General features: G+C 37.1%; 1 protein-coding gene across 1 annotated transcript in view; it reads left to right on the top strand.

Annotated features, from left to right (window-relative positions):
- CACNA2D1 (calcium voltage-gated channel auxiliary subunit alpha2delta 1) overlaps positions 1-26192 on the top strand; it is a 361282-nt gene that overhangs the window by 35771 nt on the left and 299319 nt on the right. The window contains exon 2 of the mRNA XM_053943262.1: positions 14963-15044. Within this exon, the coding sequence (XP_053799237.1) occupies positions 14963-15044 (82 nt within the window). The remainder of the gene's footprint in view (positions 1-14962; positions 15045-26192) is intronic.

The following is a 26192-nucleotide window of genomic DNA, read 5'->3' as shown; positions in this document are numbered from 1 at the left end:
GTAGCCATCAGATACTTTTACAGCGCATTTTCAATATCTCATTGTTGTACACTATAAAAAGAGAGTATGTATGGAGAAACCTCTTGTATTGCCATATTAAAGTTTGTATACACAGACCTTTCTCCTCAGCTAACACTACTTAGGGTGCAGATATCCAAATATGACACCATCTCTAAGAATTTCATTACTTTTGTGCTGAAATCTATTACTCTGTTCTTTGGCCTTTTCATGTTTTGCCTCCATTTATTTTATCAAGAACTGCTATTAACTGTCTCAATAAAGGATTTCTACAGTGCTGAAGAACAGGATAAGAGGACCGGTATTGTGTGTGCAGTAATGTTTCTCTCAATGTCTGACTCTAGTGCTGTTTCTGTATTGGAAATTATGAGAAACTAGTGTTTTATGATGAGTTTTTATCATAAACCATGGTTTATAAATGTCTGATTTTGTTGTTGCAATGTGAAAGTAATTTATTCAGAGAAACAGGAGAACTATAAAAGATTTATACACAATTAGGATTTTAACTTGACTAGAAATGTCAACATTTTTCTCCCTAAATGCTATTCTATGAAAGTAGTCTCCTCTTTCCCTTTCAGGACATACAGTAGCCTACATAAATCAAAGTATTAAGTTGATGAAATATTAAACACAAATTCTAAACTTTCATTAAAGTGGTCTGTTACTTTTGTAAGACTGAAAGCTATCTCATCCTTCTTATCTAAAGTATCATCAGTTGTACTGCAGGCAACAGATCTCACATAGCACAGCACTCTCTATTCTAAATGAAAAGAGATTATGTTTCAGCAACATGCTTAGAAAGGGGAATGAATTGATAACATTTTGATTGTGCCACTTTGTTTTGTGCTAAGGGCCTTTTAAACATCAGCTGATCTCAGAATGCTTTCAGGATAGCCTTCTGCAATCATGATTGCTAGTACACAGAAAGGACGTGCTAATTCTGCAAATGGAAGCTGCTCAGATGTCTCTGTTTACCTTCTCCTGTAGCCACACAGATCGGGTGGTTGTGGATGTGGCAGAGTGGCTCATTCTCAAACTCTCACTTGAATTTGAGAGGGGGATTTTGTTGAGAGAGGCAGATTTACAATTTAGTGTAGGAATGGGTTTTTGTGCAAAGCAACTATGAGGATTTAGACTCTTGTGAAAGCTTCTGGGGTACTGTGTACCCCATGATCCTGAGGCACAGCTCAGAAAGCCCAGTTCAGGCACTCGATTTACCCACACAATGGCAAGAGGCAGAAACTTCTAAATAGGAAATTCAGAAAACCTACAGCAAGAATCTAAAGTAGGTGACACAACTGTCCCTTCAATTGTTGTTAATGTAATGGAGGTTGGGTACACAGATTCCTTAGACACTGAAAAGTATCTCAACCTTCTACTAGGAAAACATTCAGCAATGTCATCTGTGCTCCATGGCACTAAGCACTGTGTAAAGTTACAGTACAGATGCAGCCTCTATCTATAATCATGTAACAGAGAACTAAACCTGTATCAGTCATACAAACCCCTCAGTTCTTGCCAGATTAACATACCTTGTCTGCGCAAAGCACCTGTGTGTTACTGCTGCTTGACTTTCACACAGTAAAATCATTGAGAGGGTTGATTGCCTTTAGTACCTCCTGAAGATGGGCTAATACTTCAAGTGCTGTTGTCAACTCTCTCAAATAACCCAGTAAAAGTCAAGGTAAAATAAAAAATATTCTGAATATTACATGTCATATAAATACATTTCAAACTCCTTGAGTCTGAGGCCTGATTGACGATTTTTGTGCAATCTAACTAGAATCTCTGACAAAATTCAGCTAATGGGGTTAGTGCTTGGTTTCAAGCAGTTTTATTTGAGTTACACATGTTGTGTAAGGTGTTCAGGTACTATGAATTAATGAAAAATACTTCTGTGTGAGAGAGTATTTTGAAATAAGCAAGTGGCACATACCTTACCATGCTGTGAATTTTATTAAAACATGCATGTAATTGAAGAGGTAAGAAAGAACTTTGATATAGAAAATGCTAGCCTAACATGTTAGATGCAGAGAAAAGAAAAAGAAAATTATGAGAAAATTATGAGAAAAGAAAATTATGACACTGTGAATGAGAATCTGGCAAAGATATGGCTGGCTTTGCTGTTTCAGAGCTATCTTCATGGTGAACACAGTTGTACAAAAGTTTTTGCCTTCCCTCCCATCTGGAGAATGTTACATATTCAGAGCTCTTGAGGCATTCAGTGTATCCTTGGAATCTTGTGTGTTGTCACAGCAAAATCGTATTACAGTCCTGACAATGAAGAGAAATACAGAAATTGCACCTAGCTTCAAAGAGTCCTTCATCTTCCTCTAATGCTATCGACAGCTTTTGCATTATGCAATTTGGAAACTGCTTAGGGTAGCATTTTATAAATAAAATTTTAAAGAAGTTGAAATGCACTCATTCACAGAGTTCTATCTAAATTAGGCAATACAGTCTTTTAGTTTGTGCATTTGAAATATAAGATCCGTCCCTTCATTCCCTTCATTCCCACTTTCTGTCCCTGCCATCTATTATTGCCTTCTTACCGACACCCAGCCAGGCCTAAATAAATGCAGCATAACCCCTCCAGAGTTGAAATTTTCCCTTGTCAAGCTATTTCTTATTTCCTTCCTTCCTTCCTTCCTTCCTTCCTTCCTTCCTTCCTTCCTTCCTTCCTTCCTTCCTTCCTTCCTTCCTTCCTTCCTTCCTTCCTTCCTTCCTTCCTTCCTTCCTTCCTTCCTTCCTTCCTTCCTTCCTTCCTTCCTTCCTTCCTTCCTTCCTTCCTTCCTTCCTTCCTTCCTTCCTTCCTTCCTTCCTTCCTTCCTTCCTTCCTTCCTTCCTTCCTTCCTTCCTTCCTTCCTTCCTTCCTTCCTTCCTTCCTTCCTTCCTTCCTTCCTTCCTTCCTTCCTTCCTTCCTTCCTTCCTTCCTTCCTTCCTTCCTTCCTTCCTTCCTTCCTTCCTTCCTTCCTTCCTTCCTTCCTTCCTTCCTTCCTTCCTTCCTTCCTTCCTTCCTTCCTTCCTTCCTTCCTTCCTTCCTTCCTTCCTTCCTTCCTTCCTTCCTTCCTTCCTTCCTTCCTTCCTTCCTTCCTTCCTTCCTTCCTTCCTTCCTTCCTTCCTTCCTTCCTTCCTTCCTTCCTTCCTTCCTTCCTTCCTTCCTTCCTTCCTTCCTTCCTTCCTTCCTTCCTTCCTTCCTTCCTTCCTTCCTTCCTTCCTTCCTTCCTTCCTTCCTTCCTTCCTTCCTTCCTTCCTTCCTTCCTTCCTTCCTTCCTTCCTTCCTTCCTTCCTTCCTTCCTTCCTTCCTTCCTTCCTTCCTTCCTTCCTTCCTTCCTTCCTTCCTTCCTTCCTTCCTTCCTTCCTTCCTTCCTTCCTTCCTCCCTCCCTCCCTCCCTCCCTCCCTCCCTCCCTCCCTCCCTCCCTCCCTTTTTTTAAAATGAATTCACTACTTTCCTAGATCAGTATAAATTAATCTGTAATTGATTACTAAATTGTTGGTAGTGCACTTCCTTCAGAACAGATAACACCACTGTTCTGCATTAACACTTTTCTTAATCAAATATTGTCTCTGAAACTTGAACCCCAGTGCTTTTACAGGGAATTGGAAAAAGAGCACAAGGTGCTGGAAAAGAAAAAGGAAAGCACCTCCCTGACATGTCTGTTTTACGTAACATAAAAGGGCATTACTTTAGCAGTTGACATTTTTTTCATTTGCTCTGTGTAATGACTGCTAGAGATACTGATTTAATCAACCAACCATGCAAGCACAATGATTGTGAACCAGATCGTTGTGAAGCAAACAAATGTTTCACAGTAAATTGCCAAGGGATACCAGCTACTCTGCTCTGGTTTTGCTCAAATAGATTGTCTTATAAGCAGCTGCCTCATAAAAAACCTTTGTTATGTATGGACCTTTAATCAAAATGTCACTAAATCCTGCATTCTGGGATGCTTCATTTGAAACACATCCAATGTTCTTATTTATTAAATTGTCCAGTGTTGAATCCAGCCACCATTATCCCTAGTAAGCAAAGATGGATGAGGGAGTGACAAAAAGCTTGTGTCACAGCTGAGATCAGTTGTGTGTGTGTGATGTCTTGATCTGTTTGTACAACCCTCTTGGGGACCATTGGGCAATTAAGTTCACCCATTTCAAACACGGCCTTTTCTGTACACTCTGATTTGATAGGAGAATGGGCAATTCCCAGTAATGACTACTACATCAATTATATTGCATTGTATTGATGTTTAATTAGAGAATGTGTTGAAACTGGGGAAGGGGACAACTGGAAGAGGGGAGGGCTGTCTCCCAAGTAAATGTCAGAGACCTTTCCTTAATAGCCTGTCTTTTTAATGTGCATTGAATGCACTGACAAGCACTGTGGCCTCCTGACCTTCAAGCATTTACCCCTGCCTGAGAAAGGAGAGCGAAGCCGCTTTGAGAAGGAATTGTTTTAGAGCTGAATTACATTTAGTGTCATTCTTGTTCAGCTTTACTGTGAAGTGACCCTTACAGCCCTTTAGCCCCATGTGCACAGTTGGAAACCATTTCTGTGCCTGAATTTTCTGAATCAAACACTTGCAGTCTTTTCAAACAGCCCTTCAAAAGTGAAACCCAAACATCATGAACGTGAACTCTTATTTTTCTAGGGTTTATGTAAGTAATCCGTGAGCTATCTATAAGAGTTCTTTAAAAGAAAAAGAATGAAGCCAAGGCTTTTGTATCACTCAAATAATGACATTAAATACTATCCTTTAATCTCCAGTTTCTTCAGATTTAAGAAAAGTGCTATAAATTACAAATGGAGGATTGCAACAGAAATATAAGACCTACACAGTTGTTTATGACTGAACTGGCCTGCAACACCTGACACCAGCCATTTCTAAAGGTTAATTTTCTAAAGTGGAAGATTGCAATATGGTTTTGGTTTCTGCTGGTTCTTTACAGGGTAATTGCATTGAAATTTTCTGGTAGTTTACAGTATGCTAGCACTTCTGATACACAGTTGCTCTTTCTAATACCCTGGAGAAACAGCCATGGGTTTAATTCATCTAAGGTTCTTCTGCACCAGCCTGTGCAGGCATTGTCTTGATCCTGTGATCAGGAGTCCTGACCTTATGTTTTCAAGACAGAAGACTGCAGCGTGTGTGGGGGGAACACACTGACGATCTCTTGAACCAGGAGGAAAAGAGTGCATTGCTTATTTCTCATATACTATTATTCTTTTCACACAGCCATTAATATGCATCTGCATCCCAGGAACAACGATGCGCCAGCTGCGCCTTTAGCAAAAACTCCATGTAATTCAGCGTGACTTTGTGAAATGGAAAGAATTTAAAGCCAGCATGGCTATGCTAATTTTGATGTTAATTTCTGTAGGAACTTAATATTCTGTGCCATTCTTTTGCCTGTGCAATAATCTCTGCTTTGCATCTTCTGGTGTGATAGTCTACTTTTTGTTTTAAATGGCAGCAGTGAATGCAGATTGTGAATATCTTTCAGAATATGGAGTCAGTTCAGGTCTTTCAAAAAAAATAGTCTCTTCATTATTCTAAATGCTATTACTACACATGCCATAGCAGTGGCACATTAGGATAGTGACAACTTTGCACATTGGCAGTCAGGCTTTGAAAGAAAGAATATATTTGCAGGGGAAATATTTGGAAATATTTTTGCAGCTGATTAATTTGGATATGCAGCTTTCAAGTTATATGCTTTGGAGTACACTATACAACAAAAAAAATGAAGTATTTAATTAAAAAGAATATAATAAATTAGAAGAAGAAGAGTAGCTGTCCATTGATGGTGTATATTTGGAGTCAGGTGGGGTTATTTTCTTAGACTACATAGGTTTATCAGAAGGTGACATTCTGATATCTGATGTAATAGATGTTTTATTTATGAAGCCTTGACATTATTAAACAAGGGGGATCAACACCACAGAAAAGTGCATTTGAAAGTAGGTTATAAAATTAGAATCTTGGTGGCAAACAGCTCATAGTTGTGTAAAAAACCATACACTTTTTTTTACCAACCTTTATTTCTTTTTTTTTAGTGCTTAAATGATCCTAGAATATTCTCAGTATGAATTTCATATTAAACAATTGTTATAAATAATGTATTTTACATAATTTTAACAATTCAATACAAATTTATAAGGAAGATTCTCCATATACAATCACGGTCTATCTTTCAGAGCACATAAACACCTCTTGTTTAAAGAATTTCTCAATTTTTACTTTTAGCTTTTACATTTAGGCAAGTGGCAAACTCAGAAAAAATAAACTTGCTGTCCAGGATCTGAGTGCAGCCTCCCAGTTCTGCTGTGTACTTCAATTCTGTGATTAGTGTGACTTGCACAGGGGAAATTACTCACCTGCTCCTGTACCTCACTGCAGCAAAGCACAGGCTGGGTACTTCTGGGTTTTGCTGGTGCCAGTGTCAGTCCTGGGTGTTGGACTTCTGCTGCTATAGCCAAAACCTACATCAGACAATCAGCTAAAAATAGAGGAATGAGTAACTCAGCTCTCTGATGATGCTGTCATAGCCTTAGTTGCACTTTCCTAATATATTCTAAGAGAAGCAAAGTACTTTAATACTATTTTTTCCCACTAAACCTCCCCCCACAAATTTAAAAACAAACAAACAAATTTGATTTTTAATAAGGGTGTTGATTTATACCTCAATTCCCTGAAAGTCAGTGAGAAGCACTGATTGAAGATGGAATCCATGTGTTGCTAAACTCAAGGGAAGCTTTGCTGTTCAGTTCCTCAGAAGTGTAGGTGATGACATAATGGGGTAAACATGGGGTCATTTCTCTCAAAGCTTATCTTGGCATACCTGTAGATATAACTTAAACCAAAACAGCAGATCAAACTAACTGGAGGCTTTAAGGAGATAAATGTATGTGTCTTATTGTGGTGGCCTTTACAATTTATTCAGTATGAAGAACAGACAAGTCCAGCCCATATGTGCAGCTTCTGCATTAAATATGAGTGAAAACAAGATTCTAAAGCGGTTAGGGCATAAACTGGGTGGCTTAGATGAAATACTCACTCAGTTGAATCGGTGCAGATATGTAGTTATGAATATGTTCCTGGTTTGTATGAATCTCAGTTTTTATCCTTTAATCTTTATTGGTATCCAATGTATCATATTTTAATATCCTTTTTTTTTCTGGTGTTAAAATGCAATGCTTATTAGTGTGGAGAAGAAGTAATTTCAATATAAATTATGGTTAAAGTATGAGTGTGATATGTTAAACACTACTGATAAAGTAATTGTTTGCCTGAAATATCTTAACAAAATTGTGCTGTTAAGCACTTTGTAAAATTCCATTACAACTGAGATTTATTTTTCAATCATTTTTTAAGACATGCTTTTTTATTCTCCAAAGGCATTATGCTATTAACAGATTTGCCATATAATACAGAACCATCAAAAATAGCAGCATTTACGTCTTAATTTGCATAAGGACTAGCTTCTAATCCAGATTCCATTGTTGAAGTACCGGAATAACTGCAGTGATGTATGTGTGATTCAATTTCAGTCTCCTTACCACATTGCATGTATAATTTTAGTGGAATATCTGTGTTTTTATTGGAGAAATTTTACTGAGACCAGATTGCATTAAAGTGTCCAGTTACATTGGACACTCTTTAAATACTAGTTATCAGAGGTGAAACACAGAGATGATGAGAAGGATATTACCTGCTCTTTTAGGGGATCTCTGGTGGGTGCAAGTACATCCACGTCTCTCCAGCAATGCCTGCTCCTCTGTGAGATCTATATCCTTGGCCATATGTTTGACCGTTTCAGTTTAAAATTAAATGACTGCTTTTAATCAGGTACAGATTAGAAACAAATTAGGGAGTCTTCATTCTGAATTTATATTTCTCAGTCACAAAAACGGTAACTAGATTTGGAAAGTTTGACTGCTTTTTCAGTGGTAAACAATAAATGGTACTACATGTATATCTTATTGTAAAAGCCTTTAATGAAACATATCTGAGCTCTACTGGAAGTCATTTGAACTGAAAATTTGTTATGTCTTCTCTGTTGAACTGTTTCAGCAGTATAATCTTTGTTAATTAAAACATAATAATTTTTAAGGAGTATTTTTTACAGCTTATAGCAACTTTGCTGCTGACTTTGTCAGGCTTGCATTCAAGATTCATCTTAAATTATTAAATGATATCTTGTGCAACTGTAATTTCCATGACAGGATATTTTTCATGTTATTTGCTAGGAAGCTTTAGACTGCTAAAGAACACTTTTGGCAAAGTAAAGGGAAATATTTGTGAAACAGAAACTATAATTATGAACATGTGTAGTTAAACACCTCTTAGGCACTTGGCTCATACTGAACAAGGTTACAAAATAATAGGACCATGTTCTTGAAAGTAGACACCATATTGAAGGAATTACTTCATCACTTCTGCTTAACTTCTGGGTGCTTTGAAGAATCTGCTATACACTTGTTAAAATGTAAAGTGAAGTTGCAGATGAAGGGTTGAAATATGAGGAGAGGTTATTTCAGTGAGAATGAGCAGCAGTCAGTGGGTCCAACCTGTGGGTCAGAGGGGGCTCTTCCCAGATCCATCTGTGAAGCCTTCTGATGGAGGTATTAAGGCAAGGTTTGCTGGAAGGTGAGAGCAAAACAGCCATTCAGACTGTGGTCCAAAAGAGATGTTGGGGTGAAGGAGTTAGTTTGGCCTAGAAGTCCTGGCTGAGAATGGAGAAAGGTTTCTGCTTCTATGGGCAATGGGGCAAAGGCTAAGAAGCTCATGGTTGACCACTTCCATCTTGAAACCTGCCACTGGGACTCAGTATTCTTCTCAAAGCAGTATTTTCTCAAAAAAAAAGTACACAGAAAAGGATCTGCCCTTCGCATGCCATGAACAATTGACTTGCTACTGATTTTCTCATGGAAGTCAGTGGTGGAACTTTAAGATACTGAGCTGCCGACCCAGTCAAAGGGCTATTCCTTCTTCTGTCTGTACCAATGCTGCATCTCTGGATTCCTTGTTCCCAATTTATCTGTGGTACAGGGGGAGTCCTTGAAAGAACAGTTGGTAGAGCAGTCATTTGTGAATGCTCCTGAGAACTTGTTCTCTGAAGACCATGATGGAGATTAACTATGTTCATATAGAGAAGGAGTGTTGGGGGGAAAAAAACAGGAAAAATGTTATACCTTCTGTCTCTGGATGGCCTAACCACATAAATTAAAAGCTTAAACCCCCAAGTCTGAACGTTAGGATGTCTGCTACTAAGAATCAAATGTATCCTGAAGAGATTTCCATCTACATTGACATTTGATGTCTTCAGAAAAACAGATATGACAGATAAATTATGTCTTGCTTCCCAAATATTTCCATTTGAGAAATGTAAAATAACTATTTCAAGTTATAAATAAAAGGGGCCATCTGGCCTTGACCATTGGGGCTATCTTATCTCTGGAAGGTCCTTGCAGACTACATGGCCAGCAGCTTGTCACATTTGGGAAGATGAGACCGTCAAAGAGGGCAGTACTAAGTACTAATTTTTCTTCTTGCCAGCAAAGGAAATATCTTTTCCAGTGGAGCAGAAGATGCAGAAGATTTTGTGCATCCACTTTTATGCACAGAGATCACATAGCTTCTATATTTGGCTCACTCAGTACAGCCAAATGTCATTAATTAATCTTTGCCTTGCTTTTATTACACAAACATTCTTTGTAACATTTATACAAAATTGTGTGATATATTTTTAACAGATAGTTAGCACTTGATATATATTCCTGTATCATTATTGCATTGGAATTAAAGGAGGGTCTTCAACACTTGCAGAACACACCTCTTTTCACTTAAGTTTCTAAATACTTACCTTCATTTTAAACTGTTATTTACTATGTATAGTACTTTTACTTTATAGTTATAAGTACCTTCAAATAGCACATTAGCAAATTTTCAAACAATAGAAAAAGGAGTATTGGAGGACTGTACATCACCCTGAGGTGTTCATAACCATAGAAGTCAGAGAATGAGGTGAGCCTGTCTTTGGATTATGAAATTGAATCCCCTCTGTGGAATCTAACTAGACTATTACAAACACCATAGTAAGAATTGGAAAATTCACAAAACCTTAGATGGACTATTTTGCCTTCTTGTGTTCTAATGTCACATATAAATTATATAACCCTCTTTTATTCATTTTCTGGCTATGGAGACAGTGGACATTCAAGAGGTTGATGTGATAACAGCAGGATTTTAGTGATCTTTGCATCAGTTTCTTCATATTCAGCCCCTTTCATTCTGCTTTAGAATCAGAATTATGAAAATTTCTTCAGTATTTCACAAAACTTGCCTTTATTTCTCCTTCAAAAGTCTGGTTGTCTATAAATCTTTCCATTTGTCCCCATACCTAAAAGATGAGTGCTGTCAGCTTAGGTAATGAAAAATATATAGTGCTATTTAAAATCACTGCATTGAGAACATGGGTAATTTCTGGGTAGAACATTAGTAATTCTATTGTAACTTCCATTCACATGCCTTCTATAAATTACTGTAAGAATTTCTATTTGCCCTTTGGTGTTGCCTAAGAGTGACAACGAATGATTGTGAAGCCTGCTGCTATGATAATTTTGTAGCTTTTTCCCCCTCCTTCACTAACAGCAAATCTTCTAAAAAGCATCTAAATCTGAAAGTGAAGGCTTTTTCTGAGCAAGAAAATAAAGTGGGGTTAGCCTGAAAAAATATAGCAAGGCTTTCTCTCTCAGTTTCCGAAACCAATCTCATTTATCTTCATTTTCCGAACATCACTTTCCAATTGAATCAGGAGCAGTGTGTTATGTATTTTTTTTTCCTTTCTGATAATCACAGAAATATTGACCTATTTTGAAAACACTTCTTCCTCTCACTACTGACAGCTTTCATTACTTCAATTGTTGCTATTTTTATATAAAAGAGCTATAAAGAAACTTGAGCTGAATGTAATTTTGACTGTAGAGAACTGGATGTGGATCGCCAGCATGCCACGTGACTTCGATTGTCAGAGTTAAGGTTTAACCTTGCCTCTTTAGATTATAATATATTATCCAAGCAGAAGTCAGCTAATGGACCTTAAATTAGTGTGAGTGGTCTACAAAGATATGGCATATCATTACATGAATCTACCTCCCTCAAAGTCAGCAGAAAAATACTGCATCAGTTTCAGTAGGGAAAAAAAGGGTTATAGCCAGGTTACTCTGCATCGAGACATCTTGGTTTCTTTTACCCTTGTAATTGAGCAGTGCTCTGTTCTGCAAGTACAGGTTTAATATAAAAATAGGTTTTAATGAAATTAAAAGAAAGATTTTTTTAGTCTAGCATCTGCTATATTTAGTTCTGCCTGGAGTGTGGCTAGATGTATACCTGTGAAAATCATTTGACTTTAGCAAATATAATTGTCCTGCTTTAAAAAAAAAATGAGAAAAAAAATACAATAAAAAAAGGAAGAAAACAAAATCCTCCTGTGCTGTCAAAATAGCTGTTTCACTAACTTGGCTAATCACATAATGTGGATGTATGGCTATTTAGTGTTATGGCTATTTTATCATCAACCTGATCACAACCCAGGTGACAGGAGCAGGGTCGTACCTTCTAATCTCCCAGTAAATGACCCATGTCTGTCTATCTTTAATCAGATGGCTCCCTCCATCACTCAGATCACTTGGAAGTTGCTGTGGGAAAGCATATGCACACTCCTTTTGTCTTATCACTGCTTCATACAGGGACAACCTGTGTGTGGGAGAAGGGAGTTACAGTCAATTTTCCTGCAGAAAATAATCACCTTACAATTGGACATCCATTGCAATGTTTGTGCTAAACTAATAATGATAGGAACAAACCAGCCTTTTGTACAGGCTTTCTGTTGGTGCCCTTTGCAGAAAAAAAAAAAATTACTGCTGCTTCTTTAAGTCATGGGGACTCCTGTTTGCAGTGACAGCTTTCCAATTGTTAAATAAACTCTGACCATTAGCAGCTGTCAGACAGATATTGCACTGCAGGCTTCAGTTAAAAGGAGCACCAGACAAGCATTTCAGTGCCTAAAGGACCTTATTTATTTTTTTTAAAGATGCACTTAAAAAAAAAAAAGAAAAAAAAACCACAATGAGATAATGTGAGTCCTTCACTTAAAAAAAATAGAGCTTTATTTTATATACTCTATGCAGTTTTCTTCTGAAAGTTATAGAATGTGAGTATGTCCATTTCTGAGAAAAAGCCTATGTGGAGCACGAGATGTCTCAAATGTACACTTTTGTCTGGTAGCAAGGTAGGAAATGGAGATGCAGAAATCCTGACATTAGACTTTATAAATACTACTAATCATATTCAAATTCTTGTGGGAAAGCAAGAGGAATCATACTGAGCTTCCTCAAAGTCATAGAATGTAATTTTATCATTTCTACTTTTGACAGTAATCTAGCTCAACACTTCTGATATTATTGCTTTTTGCTATCTGAACAATTTGAGCTGGTTGAAGATGTCCTTGCTCATTGCAGGGGGATGGACTGGATGGCCTTTTAAGGTCCAACCCAAACTGTTCTATAATTCCATAATTCTGTGATAATGCTGCACCTGATGTACAGGAAAGCAAAGAAAGTTTTCACTATTCACTACAGAAGGTCTAACAGGCTAACTCCAATATGCAATAAATCATCTTAAGTAAATATTTAGTGAATATATTGGAAGAAACCTTATTATTTACATTATAATTACAGCTGGGGAGGGAGATTGCCATTAAGTTAGGAAGAAGATGTACTTCCTCCTATTCCAGTTTACAGACTGATACTCTCTACCCTTACCTGACTAAAGGTCAAGCTTGAGAACTTGGACTAGGAATCAAAGTTGTCCAGAATTCCACTAGAAGACATGTAGAACATAGGTTCAGCTCCCCTGGCTGAGGAGAGAGTGAGTCAGCTCTGGACATTGCCTTTTCCCACTGACATTGAAGCAGAAGCCTAGCTCAAACACAAATTAAAGCAAAATTAAACCAAACCCAAACTAAAACAAAAACTAGTCATGGTGATTAATTTCAAAAGGCAAGCTGTGGACTAATTCTGTGGAGGCAGGAGTTCTAGACAATATATAAGAAGTATTTATTGAAAAATCAATATTTTTTCATGTTAAAGAGAAAATATGATTCATATTTCATTTAAAAGTAATAGTAAGTAATTACTGTTTTTAAGTGTAGCTTCCAAAATTTCAATTTAAGTAACAAAGTAGTTAACTAAGTAATTAGTTAACTAATATGTGTCTTCACCATTCCAGTTTTGTTTAAAGACAGAGAGGACTATCTCTAGTAAAAATATAAAGCAGTAGGAAATGGAAAAAGTCAATTTAAAAATCAATCCTCCCTGATTTTTTCTATTGACTCATGTTTGAAATAACACCCACAATTTTTATAACTGAAATGGATCATAAAAAAATCTCAAGGTGTTCAATTATTTATTTTATGCTTTTGAAAACACTTTTGGGTAATGGGTTTCACTTTTTCACCTTTCATATACCTCATTCTTCCACTCAGAAAAATGGAAACCATTCAAAAATGGAAAATGATAACTTTTTCTTGTTTGTGCTTGTACTTGTGCTTTTGAGTCAATATGCTTCGCACAGATGCAGATGATGTTCTTAAAGCCACGGCAAATATAATGCACCATGGTTTTAAACAAACTGATTTCTATACAGAACTAAATGTTTATATAATATAGGGCTTTGTGGAGACTTGAACCAGGAAATTATTTTATTTCAGTTTTTGGAATGCAAAGTATAGAAGAAAAGGTTTGGGAGCACTACAGCAACAATGGAATTAATTGCTATAGTCAATGCAAATGTGATTTTCATGTGTGAAGAAACCATGATGAAAGGTCCTTTAATAAAAATAGTCAACTTGAGACCATAATAGAGATACTCTTTGAAGATACTGGTTGTGGATTAGCAGAAAATATATTCATTAAAGCCATGGAAAAAAGGAGTAAAATCAGTCTTCCATCTTCTTTCTTAGTCTTGCAAATTTTCCATTTTGAAGCAAAAATGGAATTCTCCTTTTTTTTTCTGTATTTACTAATGAATTAATCTAAGTTGTTATCCCTGGGGTATGAGATTAAGGCTGGGAAATGGCTAAGATGAGTATGTTTATCTGTTCTAGGTTTGAGCAGAAAGTTGGCATAATGGCAGGGATAATGTAAGAGTCGAGTTGGATATGAAACCTTCTGGCTAGGCAAGCAAGACAACCTTCTGAACATGGATCTTACTGGAATAAACTTTCACTATGGCTCCTTTCCTGCTGGAGAACGTGACATGGCACAGAAACTGTGTTGGATCCAATGCTTTTCCAGAGAGTCAGGTTTACTGGGCACAGGGAGCAGAGCAGACACGGCAGCAAATCACTTGTTCCCTGGTGACAGCAGCCAGGAGCAAACGTGCCTTTCCAAAACAGCTCGTGGCCACTGCTGCCTGTCCTGCTGTTGCTTCATTGAAGAGAGGCTACAGGCCAGAAAATCTAGTGTGGTTTGTAAGCCTGCTTCCAGCTGCTGTTTTTCTCTGCACTATCTGTTGGGAGAAGGATCTTGGGCACTCAGGAGAGGCATTTCTGGGAGTGAGCTGCAGAGCAAGGCAGGTTGTCCTGGTGGGTAGTGTGCCAGCTCTGTTGTGGGGATCTTGACTGCAGCTTGGCTACAGAGATAAAATGGCACTTTTGGGTTTACAGGTGGTGTAACATAGTGGCCACCACAGACAACTGTATGAACAGATTCAGGTCAACAAGGCTGAGTAGAAGAAAAACCTCAGAGACAAGTATTTTATGTTTTGTATTCAACTTTATCCCCTTTATTTTTTCCCCTTTTCTGTGCTATATGCTTGTATGCCATTTTCATTTGTTAGTGATCTGATTGGATGCCTCTGCTTTCTTTTTTGTTTTCTGCAGGATAAAAGCATGGGTGGATAAGATGCAAGAAGACCTCGTGACGCTCGCACGAACTGCAAGCGGAGTGGACCGGCTTGCTGAAGTAAGAAGAGGTGTCCTAGGCTGCTGTAACTAGAAAGTGAAGGGCTTGCATCTTCCAGGCTTTACAATCATTTCATCCCAACATACAAAAATGGTTTTGGGGGATTAAACTCTGCAGTGCTTACTGAGAGAAAAATGAAGAACAGACATCTATCCCTTCACTCTCATGTTGCAGCACTTCCTCATTGATAATATTTAATCAGCTTTGCAGTATCAGACATAAGGCTTGCCATCGTTACAACACTTCCACTGAAGCAAGCACTTTTATATTCTGTTTGTCAAATACGGTATCCAGGAAGCAACCATTCACAGTGGTGGAGACTTCTGCTCTCTATTAACAAGGGAACCTAGCTTTCTGACACATATTTCATGAAATGAGGCAGCTTTTGGTTAGCAGAAACACAGATGAGAATGAAAACTACTTTTATTCAAATTTAACACCAAGTTTATTTTAGAGAAGAATTTACAAATCTCTCATTGAGATTTTTTTGTGTTATTATTCTATTCATAGATAGTGACAAAACATGTGCCATTGCAGAAAAATGAAGACACAGTTAAGAACATGTCAGAATTACACTACCTATACAAATTTGTATGTATACATCACAATCCAGTATACAACCATATGATCATACCTCTCCCTATCCCTGCACAAGAGCTATGGCTCTTTCTTTGAACTGATGGATTTCTGATTTGAAGTGAAGGATATTTTGCTGCTGCATCAGGAAACTGAGCTATTGTTTGCCAGCAAAAGCCCCTGGTGCTGGGGAACTGAACATGAAGCCTTGAGATTTGGTTTTCAGAAAATCATTCCGAATGATCCATGAAATGGATATCAGAGGTTTGAGCAGATAGCTTCAAACTATTTTTGAAGCCGTTAAGAAACACACAGAAAAAATAATGTGTGAAGTTGTCAGATTTAGCATGGTGTTTTAATGTATTCCTTTGACCTTAATGACCTTTTGCCCAGACATTCATGTCTTGTGTGTATCCTGTCCCATAAAGACATTTTGTCGTTACTGACTGTAAGAGGAGTTTGGATGATTAGCTCAGATGTCCATTAGCTCAGATGAGATCACCACTGTCTTATAAAAGGAAGGGCTGTGTCACTGCATGCATGATGAACATAAATGAAGATTGCAGAGTTGATTTTAGTTCTGGCCTTTCCTAATATTTGACTGCATCATATTGCAACACATTTTAAGGCAGATGCTTTAGATGTATGTTTTAATCTTTCAAAACCATAAACAAACTGGAAACAAAATCTTGAAATCCTAACACAAATCATCAGATTTGTACAAGGATGGGTTTCCAAGACAAAAATGTCTAGCACTTGAGCTTCCTGATGAAATGTAAGGTTTGGAAGCATGGAACTGTCATTGGAGTTTTTTGCATGTAGATTTCACATGTATCTGCTGACAGAGAACAACAAGGCTTGCAAATTGTCAGTCTCCAGGTCCTGGTGGGGAGTTTCTGCTACATGTCCCTTTTCGCTTATCTAATTTAGGAGTGATCTGGTCTGTTCTGCACTTGCTGTGTCTCTTTTTTCCCTACCATTCAGCATCTTACCACTGATTCACCATTCAACTTTCCATTCCTTTCCTGCTGTGTTGCTTGGCTGTCTTTCATTTCTCCTCAGCCTATGCTATGTTTCTGTCTCAGTTCCTGCCTTTGCTGCTTCGCCAGTCTGCCTTCCTATTTTACACTAGTTTCTTGTCTCTATTTTAGGATCTTTCTGCTCAGCTTTTTCCAGATCAGCACCTCTCTCTTAACTCTTTCGTTTTTCTTAGCATTTCAAAAACATTCTGTCCAGGTGTGTGTGGCCAGCCTGTCACAATACTCTCATCTCTTCTCTTCCACAGTAATTTCTCTTCCCCTTTCTCACATTTCCCTCCATCACTAATTCTCAGTACAAGACCTGTAATTTTCTCCTGTATGATTTTTCTATTTCACCTTCCCTTACAGTCTCATTTTCTCCTTACTTTTTGCTTGCCATTTTCCAGTCTATTTTCTCGGGTTTCCATATCTCAGTTTCTTGCCCTTTGTCCTTAATTCAGTTTTCCTCTCCTCCTTTTCCCACTGTGTAGACCTGAGAGACCACAGAAAGTCTGATCTTGAACTGCAGACAAGGTGGGACATTGTCTAGGAGTGATGTCTCTGAGTTAGAATGTGTTCTCAGCAATTCAGCTGATTAAATCTCTGCAGTGATCTGTAGGTCCTTTTAAGGCTAAAATTTTTTTAACACTAAAGACTAAAATATCTTTAAATACACAGCATTGAGGTTTTAATCTACAATGAATAGGCAATAGGAAAATGAGTTACACAGAATTTCTAACTTGACCAAAACAATGAATTAATGTCTCAACCATTTTGCTATGTCTTCTTGTGTAAGGACCACATAGTAAAATAGATAATGAGAAGCCAAGAGATTGATGTTTCATTCTTTTTTTCTCCCCTGAGGAAGATGTTAGCTTATGTTGTTAATGTTTGGCAAATTTACAAGCTGCTAAACAGTCTTATAATGAAAACTACTGGGCAAGTCTAATAATCTGTAGTGCTACCAACTTTGCCACAGTGACATTCATGAGGATAAAAACAAAAACATGAGTGTGTGAATACTATAGGTAAGTTTCTTTTGAAAAGCCAGAATTTACAACAGACTTCAAGGAAATAGTGCTATCTCAGATGATATTCACAAGATGGTCGATATGTACTTGTAATCCTAGGATTAAAAGCATGAAAGGGGGATGTTTCCATGTAAAATATCCCACTATATCAAAGCCATGTGTTTGACCTATGTGGCACGATGTCTTTTTCTAGACATGAGGTTTTAATTAGCTCTCTTGGCTGCAAGGGAAAACGCAAAGCCCTGCAAGGTGTAAGCCATGCACTCTCCCACTCTCTTCTTGTTTACAGGCTATTGTCACTTTCTCATTTCTGAATGACTTTTTTTTTTTCCTGTTCACTGCCTATTAACATTTAGTTAGATCTCTTCTGAAATGAACCACAATCTTGGAAAAATGGAGAGTACAAGACATGAAAAACAGCATGCCTGCATGCTTGTTACTTTTATTCACAGAATTTGCCTTCAGATGATCAGGCTTTAAAAAAGCTTACAGTCAGATTGAATTTTCAGCTTTTTTTCTGATTTATTTCTTCTCCCAACTCCAGAATTGTTTGGACCAAACTGGTAGTCTTCATGTAAACTTGAAAAAAGAAAGAATTTGTTTGGGTTTTCTGCCTCTTCTCTCTCTGAAAGCAGAATGAATAATATAAGAAGAAGGAGCAGATTGCTCCTATTATAAAATAGTAAACATGATTTTCTGTCAAAAGCTGTAATAATCAGATTGGTAGGAGAAATGTCTTCCCTTGTTCTAGGGAAAATTGATTTTAATTTTGCCAAGTGTGAAGTTAAAGCTCTTAGCGAGAATATGTAACAGATTATAACCATTTCACAGCCTGGTCAATCTTTCCCTGGACTCAGGGGAAGAATTCCCAGTTATTCAGCTGAAGTTACGATCTGTGTCTGCTTTGTGCAATTAAGTCTCCTATGAAGATTTCTAAAGTGACCAAGATAGCTCTCAAAGTAGCACAATTAACCAGAGCTTTTTCAATTAGCTGTAGTGCTAATGGTGCTCCCATAATTTGCTGAAAATATCTCGGGGTTCATCAGTAATATTTGTGCATGGATGCACCTTGGATATGTGGGGTCTTTGTGCTGCAGGGAAATACACTGTAAAATGGTCTCTTCTGCAGAACTATATATATATATTTTTTTTTTTTTTTCATGACTAGGAGGGAGAGGGATAGGAGTACTATATTAATTCTCAAATATTTTGGTTTTAGACTGGGAGAATTTTTGACCAGAAGGATGTAGGCACAGAGTTGGTGGTAATTGGGAGTGGGGCTGCAGTCCAGCCTCATCCCCAGTGGGCACAGCTGTAAGAAGCAGATGAGCAGCACTGACAGCAACGAGCCATGGAGTGCCCAGGTGCACTGACCAACCACCAAAGGGAACAGAGGGCACACAGGTGCAGTGCATGAACATATGTATAAAAGGTTGGACTAAAGAACAAGAAGGGCAGCTGCTTGCAACCTACTGATTGGGATGGTGTTACTCTGTATGGGCAGATGCTTAAAGCCTTCTGAAATTGCATGGTGATAATCTGTGTATTGTGGCTGTCTCAACTGTGACATGCTGCAACAGAAGGGATGTAAAACTCAGTGTAATATGTACTTAAAAAAGAAATAAAAAATTAAAAATGTAGATGACCATTAAAGTCAGGTGGGGTATGTGGAAAGTGAATAGCTGTCCTGTTGAGATCAGTACTTTGGTAAGAGTCTAATTTATTCTGAAGTGCGGACATAGATAACCAAGGAAAGTATTTTTTGTATTTAAGGTGTTTGAATTCAACATGTACTAAATTTCATGGAATCACATTTAAGGAGAAAAATCTTCTCAGAAGAGGATTCCCTTTTCTTTCTTCATTGACAATTTTCTTACAGTGATTTGGAGTCACACTCTTGTCCTAGTGGCTAACCACTCTTTCTCTTGCCTTGGCACATATAATTGTAGCCATTGTAGCTCTCACTAATCACAACTTTTGAAAATACCTGTATAATGAGGATGCACAACAATATATTAATATTCCACATAGTGTTTAAAAAGACAAAATATTTGGGAGTTTATTAGTTCATTAGTGATTCTGCCTCTGAAAATATGAATATGTTTGTGCTGATGCACTTTTTATACGTGATTTTTCTTGTTAGCAATGATGACAGCAGTATAATGCCTGTAGTAAGAAAAACTGCAAAAGAAAGTTTGGATGCCCTTAAAATTAGCAGTTTTACGTTGAGGCTACTCTTATTCACAGCCTGAACCAGACAAAGTAGCATAACTGGAGGAGAAGAAACTAGGAGCTGGAGAGGCAGGTGAGAGCTGTTTATTGTGATGCCCAAAGGAGACACGGTGGGACTGGGGTGTCCTGCACAGGTCCAGGAGTTGTGCTCCATGATCCCTGTGGGCCTCTTCCAAGTCAGCACATTCTCTGGTTCTGTGATATTCTCTGGGAATGGTCTCAAAATAGTCTTCCAAAAATAGATTTAAAGCACATATTTTAATCCTGCTTTTTTTGGACATTACTATGAGTTTAGGTGAGATCTGGGAGAACTCCAACTTGGATGTAATACCAGTGTAATATCCCCATTACAGTAATGCAATGATTGCTTCAACAAGGCAGGAAGTCAGGACTCAAGATGCCAAAATACTCAGCTGGTTGAAAACTGGCAGAGCTCCACTGACTGCAGTGGATTACACTCATTTACATTTGCTAAGAACATGACTAACAACATTTAATTTACAAGCCAAGCAGGTAAAAAGTATTAAAAAAACCCCACCAGATTTTTACACAAAAAGCAGAGGCTATTGCTGCTGTAGTTGCCCAGCTGAAGAAGGTACTGTTTAGTTCTTCCTAAGGATTTTTTCCCCTAGAAGAGCACAGGGAATGTTTATAAGGAGGTGTTGTATGTCCAACTTGAGACTTGAAAGCAGGAATACAGGAAAATCAGGAAAATCTTGTCCTGTGTGCTTCTTTAACTGTCTCTCAACAAAGCACAGCTTAGTATATTCCTCTTAGTTTTTTAAGTATTATGTTTTAAAAAAAAACAAAACAACAAAAACAATGGCAACAGATAGTAATGTAATTGTCATTTCAGCTTAAGAGGGTTCATGTAACTCTGTCTTACCCATGAACTCTGTGCATTTAGGCATTATGAAGCTGCTCTGGTGAGTTTCTGATGATATGTGGTTTCTACAGAGCAAGTAGACTGTTAGGAAAAAAATAAGAAGGAATAGACAGCAGCTTAATAGAATTTTAAAATCCATGTAACAAAATAAATATTGAGGCTGATCTCACTAGCTGCATTTCTCAGTAGGTATTTTGTCATTGAAAAGACAAAAATATGTACAAAGTTCAAAGTTACATTCTAATCTAAAACTAGATACCTCAGTGTACAGGAAAAGAAAAGGTGAAGATCCTACTGAACTACAGAATTAAATAAGTGCACAGTTCCATTTTCATGAAAGTATGCACAACTCCCATTTTTATAGACTGTTCACAGCAAAGACTCATGACTAAGCTAATTGACAGCTCATTTAATCTAATAAACTACTTCAAGTATGCTTCTGGACTTCAGCTCCTAAAATACCTCTAGGCACAGAAGAGAGAGAAGGAGGGGAACCCTGCAGTACCCAGAAAGGAAAGACTTGGATTAGAGAATGTGCCTTATAGCAATGCATGAGCTTGTCTGTTCCAAACTGATTGAAGAGAATCCTCTTTTACAGAAAAACTGAATGAAAAAATGTGGGCCTGTGTAAAGAGCTTTGATGTGACAAACACACTGGAGCTTCACTATGGCTGTTACAGCAAAAAAATGCCATCTTGTGTAGTGTAACCTTTTCAGGCAATGGCATAAATGAACGAAGCATCAGCTAGAGAGGCAGTTCCAAGGAACTCTACTCCCTGAATCTGTTTCCCTTTTGATACATCTCTGCAAAAACAATCCATGCATGATGTTCATAAGGCATGCTGTTATTACAGTTCCAGGAGCTGTAGAGTGAATCCATATAGGTTGACTTGGCCTGTAAATGATATTCCTACTGAGATAAAAATACTGTTTCATCCTACAAAAGAAAAAGAGCCAGCTAGGTATGGGTATATGATATGTGGTAATGAGTTTCATTCACAAAATGAGTCCACCAGCAATTGTTAGAAGATTTTTATTTATTTTGTCTTTTGAATGCTGTTTTATAATAATTAGCTCTTCTTTAGTGAACAGCCCAGCTGAGATCCTGCAGGAGCACATTTCATCCCTTGCTCAGTGTGAGGTCTGTGTGCCTAATGCACAGATGGTGTGAGTCTGCTCAGGCACTCACATTGGCAGCAGCTTCCCAGGCCACACTTTCAGCTTTCCAGGTCTTGGATCAGTCTCTGGAGTTTAACTGAGATGAATGACTTGTAAGAGAGACTGATCTCTGATTTCAACTGCCCTGGAGCAGGGATGTTCAGGAAAGCTTCCGTCTGCCAGAAGGAATTATAACCCAGAGTAACTTTCTGTTGGATTCTACAGATTTTAGCTAAATTAGTCTTAGAAGCTCTGTTCTAGAAGCTCTACAGACACACTACCGACTTAGACCTAGAGAGGCTGTCATATAGTGCTTGCCTTCTTCATTCATTACAGGTCTGTGCAAAGGGAGACTTTAACAGCTTACTTAAAATTCATCTAAGACTTGTATCTGTATGATCTTCCCTATTGTCATAGGAGCCTGCAATTCCTGCTTAAGAAGGTGATTTGGCAGGTAACTTAGCAGTAAACAATTTAATTCCTACTGTTTTTCTCAATGATTGACATGATATTTATGTGGTTCTTTCTTTACATTTATAAAGTAAATGGAATTAATTAGAAAAAGCTTTATAAAAATTTGGATTTATATTTTGAAAACATTAAACAGATACATGGAGCTGAAACTTCTATTTTTTTTTTTACCAGCTCTATTATTTATTATTTATTTCTTTATGTATTTATTTATTTTAACTACATTTTTAACTATGTATCAAGTTGGATTTGATTTGTATATGCTTTAGCCAAATGCAAACAATTTTGTACTTCATGCTATTTGCTGATGAGCTAGCAGATGGACCTAGGTGATATATGGACACATTCCAAAATATCCTACACTCACCCTTGTTAGGTTGAAGTAATTGAGAGTTTTATGATTAAGAAAAGTAAAAAGAAGAAATGCAAGAACTGGATTTTTTTTTTTAAGATAGTTGATTTTAAGAATAACAACCCAAATTAATCTATTTGGTGAACATTTTCTGGAGGTTCTGGCTGTGGACTTTGTAAGTTTGAATTTCATTAGAAAATGAAATTTTTGATTGAAATGTTGTGAATGGCATAGGTTCTGAGGAGTTTGTCAGTATTTTGACCCTGGATTTCAAGATAGTTCTGACATATAAACTAATAATATATTGTGCAGTCCATCCTTCTTCGTCCCTGAAAATGTAAAATGTAACTGATACCACAACAAATGTAGACACAACTGGTGTAAATATGAAGCTGTTTCCTTTATATCCTGGGTGTACTCTCCAGTGTTCTAATAAAGCAAGGCAAGTGTTTAAATGAGTTAAATTTGGGAAATAAAGAAAATTTTCTTTTAATTCAAATTGTGCCACTCAGTGAGGTTCACAATGGCTGATCTCAAAAATCAGAAAAGTGTTATATTCTTCCTTTCTTCTTTTTGTCTTTTTTTTTTTTTTGTCCTCAATGAAACAAAATACTAAGCAACTTTTTTTTTTTGAAACATAGAGAAGACTTTTTACCCATATAAAGCAAAACTACATTTTTATATAATCTTGAAATGAAAATTCAAACAAGTAAACTATTTTGAACTTGTTGAAGCACTTTTATCCTCATTGGGTCACCAATTTTATATTTGCTGAAACTTCCTTGAGTTCAGGCCATATTTATGAGTGAAGATTTTCACTAAAGTGTAGTTTTGTTATGTTGTTTTTCCAAGGAAAAGAAGGAAAAAAAATGATAAAAAGAGAGCAACTCTATTTAATTTTTTTAAATTAACTTAGCAATGTGTAATAAAATAGATATCAGAAAGCTTGGCTGAGTGAGAGTATATGAAGCCAGCCTCTGAAACACTTGCATTCTTTCTAAGCATAAATAGGCTATTACACTATTCACATTTGTCTTCTCCCTCATTCCTAAGGTGAGGAGACCAGTCTGCTGTCTCTGAGAGGGGTGTGGTGAAGGGAAGGGAGGTCAGGATTACTTTCAGAATAGAATTATGAAGGGTTTGGTACAGTGAAACGTGGTCATTTCAGATATTTATTGAGGAGTCAGAGTCCATGTACCAGAATTATAATAATGTATGAGATGGTTTAGCCTGGTTAGGGACTCACAAAGTTATTATCAGTTTTTTTAACAATGTATGTCCCATTTGAGGTGTACCACTGCTATGTTCTGCGTGCAACCAAATACCAAAGCTGCAGGCATTAAAAGCAGAATTCTCCAAACTGAATTTTATTGAGTTTACACATGGCTGACCAGTCATGAGGTGTTGGGAAAATGAAATCATTTTAAAAGTGCAAGCTGGGAAATTTGAATACATATTTGCAAGTTTTCTTTGTAATCCAAAAGGAAATTAAGAGATTGTCAAAACACACGGAGCTTCATTTACTATTTGCAAATCCACTCTCTCTCTACTCCCTTAGCAATAAACTGACATTTTGAAGCTTTCCTTCTTCCAGCAAACAAAGGCAGCTGAAAGTCACTAAGAATAGGTGGCTGCATTAACAAAGCTTGCTCAAGCTCAAGGGAAGAGATGACCTAATATTACCGTAGCTTTAATTACTATTTGATGATCTGGATAATCTTTGATCAAAGCACTTTTCTTGATTAATTTATAATGTTCTGTTGGCTTCAACAGTAATAAATTCTGTATATTCAGATGGCCTTTGTAGAAGCTAAGAATATAATTAAACATTTTCTTTAAAAAAACCTCATACACTAAACCAAACAAAACCCCAAACATTAGAGCTAATCATTTTCCAAGTCCTGTGGTTAATAAAAAGCAAAAAAAAAATCCCTAAACCCTGCTCAAGTTCCCTGAGATTTAAAATTACTTTTAGGGAGAGAGTTAGTAGATGACAAATTTCATTAAGAACAGCTAAAGCAGGCCAAAATGTCTTATGAATAAGTGAGTTTGAGAAATTACCTAAGTGCCCATCTCCAGATCTATCAGAAGTGCAGAATAAATGTGAAACATTTTCTTCCTATTGTTGCTCTGTTACAAGAAAAATCCACTTGTACTCATGAATTGGGATTTTTGAGTTCTTACTCAGTCTCAGCTAAAACCATAAACTGCTATGAAACCAATAAATTATGTCATCTTGTTACTTAATACTGTATTTTTATCACTAGGAAGTAAAACTGAATGCATTCAAAAAAGTTTTTCTTTACAAAGGGGGATGTAAAATCGGCTTTTCCTGTGTAAAGTAGCAGAAGTACGAAGCTGAACTCCTGTTTTTTCAAGCTTTAAATACAAAGTGGCAATTACAAAAATTGCTTCTTAATTTGAAAGTCCTTTGGACTACTCTATTAATTATCAACAGTGAAAAGGGGCTGATGATTCCTACAAAGTGTGCCTGATTATATGCTTCCCTTTGAGTAGGCACCTGAGTGAGCCCATTGACTCTGGCACTGCTTATCCTCTCTCTGATGTTAACTGAGGCATAAGTGGTCCCAGCATATTGCAGAATTCAGTCTGAGTGTTTTACTTAAGAATGAGCTTGCTCTGATATTTTTTTTCCCCTAATGTACACGTCACTACTATGATAAGTCGTGGTTTTCAGCACATCAGCTGCCCCGTCACTTGTCATGCCAGACCTTTAGAGCAGTCAGTGATCAGGCAAGTGATTCTGAAAAGCAACAGCTACAGTAAACTACTGGGGTGGTTTCCTCCTTTGTGTTGTTGCCATGAATTTCAGGAATGAAGGCATCTGTGAGTTGCTAGGGAGCAGCTGTGATCTTATTTATACACTGTATGGAGCAGAGAGTAAGACCTATAAAATACTCAGACTGATTCCTTTGAACACACAGAATGCTTCTTAGAAATGAGCATTTTTCAATGAGTTTCACAATGAATTGCTTTTGATTAAAAGAAGTCTCTTGTGAGAATGAAAAATGGTCTGGCATATATATAGAAATAGAAAGTATAGAAATATAGAATATATATAAATATAGCTTTGGAAATAAGATACACTAGTAATAAGATAGAATTTTCTTATGCTGGGCAGATCTTATTGTTTTTGTATTATGTACAATCATACCTACAATAATAAGAAGTTAGATATTGTATAATATAATAACGATTTCATGTAATAATGATGTAATGTAATATAAAATTAGAAAGTGGTTCTTTCTTTTTTCTGACTTTTCCTGCTCGTAAAATCTCATCATATTTTTGGATATCTGTCACATGACCTCTCCTCTCTGCTTTTCTCTCAGAAATGAGATGTAACTTCATGGCATTATTAAAAACAGAAACTAAAATTACTAAATAGATGTGTATTATTAG

Source organism: Vidua chalybeata, chromosome 5 (genome assembly GCF_026979565.1).
Source record: "Vidua chalybeata isolate OUT-0048 chromosome 5, bVidCha1 merged haplotype, whole genome shotgun sequence".
NCBI lineage: Eukaryota > Metazoa > Chordata > Aves > Passeriformes > Viduidae > Vidua > Vidua chalybeata.
The sequence above is the reverse complement of the archived record's forward strand: the minus strand, read 5'-3'. Positions and strand labels throughout refer to the sequence as shown.